At 54.1% G+C, this 6219-nt stretch overlaps 1 protein-coding gene across 1 annotated transcript in view; it reads right to left on the bottom strand.

Annotated features, from left to right (window-relative positions):
• Positions 1–5151: 5151 nt before the first annotated feature.
• Positions 5152–6219, bottom strand: part of LOC137381126 (uncharacterized) — a 184719-nt gene continuing 183651 nt past the window's right edge. The window contains exon 18 of the mRNA XM_068053517.1: positions 5152–5334. Within this exon, the coding sequence (XP_067909618.1) occupies positions 5152–5334 (183 nt within the window). The remainder of the gene's footprint in view (positions 5335–6219) is intronic.

Raw genomic sequence — 6219 nt, 5'->3', positions numbered from 1 at the left:
CAGTATTTTGCTTTTAATTAAGATAAATGGAATGTTGGCCTTTATTGTAACAGGGACGGAGTATAAAAGTAGCGACACCTCGCTACAACTGTACAGGCATTGGTGAGACTGCACCAAGAGTATTGTGTACAGGTTTGCTCTCCTTACTTGAGGAGGGATATACCTGCATTGGAAGCAGTTCAGAGAAGGTTCACTGAGCTGATTCCTGGGATGAAGGGGTTGTCTTATGAGGAAAGGTTGAACAGTTTGGGCCAATACTCATTGGAGTTTAGAAGAATGAGAGGTGATCTTATTGAAACATGTAAGATTCTGAGGGGGCTTGGCAGGGTAGATGCTGAGAGGATGTTTCCCCGGGGACACAGTTTCAGAATAAGGGGTCTCCCATTTAAGACAGAGATAAGGAGGGACTGCTTCTCTCAGAGGGACATTAATCTTTGGAATTCTCTCTCCCAGAGAGCAGTGGAGGCTGGGTCATTGAATATATTCAAGGTTGAGTTAGATTTTTGATTTACAAGGGAGTGAAGGGTTATGTGGGACAGGCAGGAAAGTGGAGTTAAAGTCACAATCACATCATCCATGATCTTATTGAATGGCGGAGCAGGCTCGAGGGGCTGAATGGCCTTCTCCTGCTCCTAACTGTGTAAACGTATCTTGGACAGGATAAGCATCAGATTCTGACCACAAAATATAAGACACAAACATGATTTATAAAAACAGAAAGCAGCGGACAATCATTGGTTCAATAAACTCCATAAATGCCATCCCACAGTGACACACAGCAGCACGCAGAACAGAATAAGCAGCAATTATTAAAATAATAATTCTTAAACCTTACTGGAACTGCAAGAATCAGCAAAAAACAAAGGCAGAATAGTGCAAGGATGCTGGTATAACTCACATCTCCCTCTGATGAACTCAATCAGTGCAATTCCATCCTCCTTCACCCACACAATTACAGAACGAGAGTGAGACAGCCAGCAGACTGCGACTTCAACTTAACGCGTAAACTTTAAAAAAAAAGATCAGTTTCACTGCGTTCCAGATATCAGAGATTCCCAATCTGGGAGACTTAAGCATAGATTTTGCTGTTTTAAATGATTGGGCTGGTCTGCAGCTAAGCTTATTCCACAGGCTGTAACTGGAGCACTAAACTCCGCAAAGATTCAACTGTTCCTTATCACTCTGGAAACTAGAGTCTAACACAACATGAAACCTCCCCATTTACACTCAGTCAAATGTTCTTTGGCAGCAAACTTTTCAGAGGCAGTCCACAGTATTTCCTAAATGAAATCAAGGCAAAGGAGCAGAACATTTTCCCATTTCAGCCTCACATACTCGTGGGTCAGGTACAGTAAAGTTGGATGCAGAGTAAAGATCCCTCGATCCCAAAACAGCGTAACAATTCTCCAAATAGCCTCTGGATTGTGCGATGGTCACATAGCGAGAACGGGGCTGAGAGTTCATAAGTAGCAAGCTGACATCTGGCAAACACTCAGACTAACAGCCAGTTAGTACAACTACGGATCGAGACAGCAGCTCGATTTCTCCATCAGTGATACTCAAACTCCCCACTCTTGGGTTTCTCCCGTTTTAATACGGGGGGCGGCTCAGACCTGCAGAGAGGGGGCAATAAAATCAGGGAATGCATTAGATCCTATCTCCTTACTCAATACAACATGTTGAAAGCAATTCCTGAAATTAGCTGAATCTGAGCAACATCCAACGCCAAATCCCAGACCAAAAAGGCTGCCATTAATATATCAATCAAGCCTCAGTGAGGAGCAATGTGCCCCAGCCGAGTCACAGCATCATTGGTTCGCCCCCTCACTCCAGAAACTCAAACACATAATCCAGCCTGGTAATCAACAGAGCAGTACTGAGGGAGTGCTGCACCGTCGGAGGGTCAGCACTGAGGGAGTGCTGCACCGTCGGAGGGTCAGCACTGAGGGAGTGCTGCACCGTCGGAGGGTCAGCACTGAGGGAGTGCCGCACCGTCGGAGGGTCAGTACTGAGGGAGTGCCGCACTGCCGGAGGGTCAGTACTGAGGGAGTGCCGCACTGTCGGAGGGTCAGTACTGAGGGAGTGCCGCACCGTCGGAGGGTCAGCACTGAGGGAGTGCCGCACCGTCGGAGGGTCAGCACTGAGGGAGTACCGCACCGTCGGAGGGTCAGCACTGAGGGAGTGCCGCACTGCCGGAGGGTCAGTACTGAGGGAGTGCCGCACTGCCGGAGGGTCAGTACTGAGGGAGTGCCGCACTGTCGGAGGGTCAGTACTGAGGGAGTGCTGCACTGTTGGAGGGTCAGTACTGAGGGAGTGCCGCACTGCCGGAGGGTCAGTACTGAGGGAGTGCCGCACTGTTGGAGGGTCAGTACTGAGGGAGTGCCGCACCGTCGGAGGGTCAGTACTGAGGGAGTGCCGCACTGTCGGAGGGTCAGTACTGAGGGAGTGCTGCACCGTCGGAGGGTCAGTACTGAGGGAGTGCCGCACTGCCGGAGGGTCAGCACTGAGGGAGTGCTGCACTGTCAAAGGGTCAGTACGGAGAGAGTGCCGCACTGTCGGAGGGTCAGCACTGAGGGAGTGCTGCACTGTCGGAGGATGAGTACTGAGGGTGTGCTGCACTGTTGGAGGATGAGTACTGAGGGTGTGCTGCACTGTTGGAGGGTGAGTACTGAGGGAGTGCCGCATTATCAGAGGGTGAGTACTGAGGGAGTGCTGCACTGTCAGAGGGTGAGTACTGAGGGAGTGCCACACTGTTGCAGGGTGAGTACTGAAGGAGTGCCGCACTATCAGAGGGTGAGTACTGAGGGAGCGCTGTACTGTCGGAGGGTCAGTACTGAGGGAGTGCTGCACTGTCGGAGGGTGAGTACTGAGGGAGTGCCGCACTATCAGAGGGTGAGTACTGAGGGAGTGCTGTACTGTCGGAGGGTCAGTACTGAGGGAGTGCTGCACTGTTGGAGGGTGAGTACTGAGGCAGCGCTGCACTGTTGGAGGGTGAGTACTGAGGGAGTGCTGCACTGTTGGAGGGTGAGTACTGAGGGAGCGCTGCGCTGTCGGAGGGTGAGTACTGAGGGTGTGCTGCACTGTCGGAGGGTGAGTACTGAGGGAGTGCTGCACTGTCGGAGGGTGAGTACTGAGGGAGTGCTGCACTGTTGGAGGGTGAGTACTGAGGGAGTGCTGCACTGTTGGAGGGTGAGTACTGAGGGAGCGCTGCACTGTTGGAGGGTGAGTACTGAGGGAGCGCTGCACTGTTGGAGGGTGAGTACTGAGGGAGCGCTGTACTGTTGGAGGGTGAGTACTGAGGGAGTGCTGCACTCTTCTAGGGTGAGTACTGAGGGAGTGCTGCACTGTCGGAGGGTGAGTACTGAGGGAGTGCTGCACTGTTGGAGGGTGAGTACTGAGGGAGTGCTGCACTGTCGGAGGGTGAGTACTGAGGGAGTGCTGCACTGTTGGAGGGTATTAAGGGAGTGCTGCACTGTCGGAGGGTGAGTACTGAGGGAGTGCTGCACTGTTGGAGGGTGAGTATTAAGGGAGTGCTGTACTGTCGGAGGGTGAGTACTGAGGGAGTGCTGCACTGTTGGAGGGTGAGTATTAAGGGAGTGCTGCACTGTCTGCTGCCTCAGGTGAAGATAAAAATCCCAGTCACTATTTTGTAGAAGAGTGGAGGAGTTCTCCCTGGTGTCCTGGGGCCAATATTTATCCCTGAACCAACAGCACAAACAGATTATCTGGTCATTATCACATTGCTGTTTGTGGGATCTTGCTCTGCATTAATCAGCTGCTGTGTTTCCTACGCTACACTTCAAAAGTACTTCATTGGCTGCAGAGCTCTTTGGGACATCCTGAGGATGTGAACGGTGCTACAGAAATGCAAGTCCGATATTTACTATAGACTGTCGATTTCTCATTCTCTTCCTTAAGGGAAGGTTCCTGACCTCCATTTGGTAACAGAGTAAAATCAGTGCCTGGGGAGAAATGTCTCCGAGGCCTTGGGAAGGGGACTGGCCGAGGGGAATGCAGTATTCCTCGGAATGGCCCTTGGGGCAATGTTTGGGGCTCGTGTTCCTTTATTTGGTCGATGAGCACCTACCCACTGGCCCAATCCTGTGAGGAGCTCCAGTCTTGCTCGTCTCTCTTCTCCTTCCTGACAGAAACAAAACATGTGAAAGATGAGCCTCCTTGGTTTATCTCTGCCATGTCGGTTTTAACCAGCGCACACATCGGCACAGTGAGACCCCAGTACAAGGCCAGCCCCACATCCACCCACCACCAGCCACTCTCGGGAGGATACCAAACTCCCTGGGGTTTGGAGACCCCCCCCCCAGCACTGGCTGCCCCTCCCTCTAGAATGGTCAACCATCATCTGAGAGCCTGGAGCGGCAGGCCTAGGATGGCTATTTGACTGTGTGGAGCATCGCAGAGATCCGGACCCTCACCATTTTCTCCAACACACTACACAGCCGAGGGGCGTGGTCTCAGACGACAGCGTTTTAGCAGTCGGAGTCCTGAAAAAACTCCCCAAGACCCCCCACCCTCCCATGATGTAACTTACCAGTTCCATCAGCAGACTAGCCAGGGGGAGACCGAGCGATCAATCCCATTGTGACAAGTTGTGAATGGAATTTAAGAAATCCTGCTAAAATGACTGTTTAAAACTGCCGAATTATTCCTAAATCCCAACCAGTTTGCTCATGTCCCCCGGGGAGTGAACCAGCTGTCCCCTGATCCAGTCTGGACTGCACGTGACTCCAAACCATGGAGACAGAGGTGGTTTACCAGGATGTTACCAGGAATGAGGGGCCTCAGCAATGAGAGGTTGAAAAGTCCGGACTGTTCTCCTTGGAACAGGGAAGGTTAAGAGGTGACCTAATACAGACTTTCAAGATGATGAGAGGTTTTGATTGAGTAGGTAGAGGAAAAACTATTTCCTGAGTGGGTCAAAACTAGAGGTCAGAGTTTCAAAATCATTGGCAATAAATGTCGAGGGGAGATGAGGCACTCATTTGTCGTGATCTGCAACGCTTGACCTGAAAAGGAGGTGGAAGCTGATTCCATCAATAATTTTGAAAGGGAGTTGGACAGGTTCTGGAGGATGAGGAACTTACAGGGTTACGGACAGGAAGTGGGGATGTGGGACTCAGCATGACTGCTCTTTCAAAGAGCCAGCACAGGCTCGATGGGCCAAATGGCCTTCTGCTGTGTTGTAAGTTTCGATGATTCTGGGATCCTTCTCAACCTGTGCTGCCAGCTACAGAATCTGTGAACGTACAACTGCAGCTCTCCTGGCTCCTGTGTCACCCTGAATATCACCAAGGACAATTTCTCAAATTTCCCAGCCTGGCAAATCGTTACAGGTCAAATTACTGAATTGGTGGCGGGTCAGGTGGTGAAGGCGGTGGAGGGACGGAGTGGCGGGGGGTGAAAGGGGAGGGGGAAGACAAGGGGGGGGAGGGGAGGGGGAAGACAAGGGGGGGGAGGAGAGGGGAGGGGGGAGGAAAGGGGAGGGGGAAGAGAAGGGGAGGGGAAGGAGGGGGAGAGGAGAGGGGGAGGGGGAGAGGAGAGAGGAGGAGGGGGAGAGAGAGGGAGAGAGGAGGAGATGGGAAGGGTGAGGGGAGAGGAGGTGGGGGAAGGGGTAGGGAGGTGGGGGAAGGGGTAGGGAGGTGGGGGAAGGGGTAGGGAGGTGGGGGAGGGGGTAGGGAGGTGGGGGAGGGGGTGGGGAGTTGGGGGAGGGGGTGGGGAGTTGAGGGAGGGGGTGGGGAGTTGAGGGAGGGGGTGGGGAGTTGGGGGAGGGGGTGGGGAGTTGGGGGAGGGGGTGGGGAGTTGGGGGAGGGGGTGGGGAGTTGAGGGAGGGGGTGGGGAGGGAGTTGGGGGAGGGGGTGGGGAGAGAGTTGGGGAGGGGGTGGGGAGTTGGGGGAGGGGGTGGGGAGTTGGGGAGGGGGTGGGGAGTTGGGGGAGGGGGTGGGGAGGAGTTGGGGGAGGGGGTGGGGAGGGAGTTGGGGGAGGGGGTGGGGAGGGAGTTGGGGGAGGGGGTGGGAGTTGGGGGAGGGGGGTGGGGAGTTGGGGGAGGGGAGTTGAGGGAGGGGGTGGGGAGTTGAGGGAGGGGGTGGGGAGTTGGGGAGGGGGTGGGGAGTTGGGGGAGGGGGTGGGGAGGTGGGGGAGGGGAGGTGGGGGAGGGGAGGTGGGGGAGGGGAGGTGGGGGAGGGGAGGTGGGGAGTTGGGGGA

This window comes from Heterodontus francisci, chromosome 2, assembly GCF_036365525.1.
Source record: "Heterodontus francisci isolate sHetFra1 chromosome 2, sHetFra1.hap1, whole genome shotgun sequence".
Classification (NCBI taxonomy): Eukaryota; Metazoa; Chordata; class Chondrichthyes; order Heterodontiformes; family Heterodontidae; genus Heterodontus; species Heterodontus francisci.
This window is presented reverse-complemented; position numbering and strand designations above follow the sequence as displayed.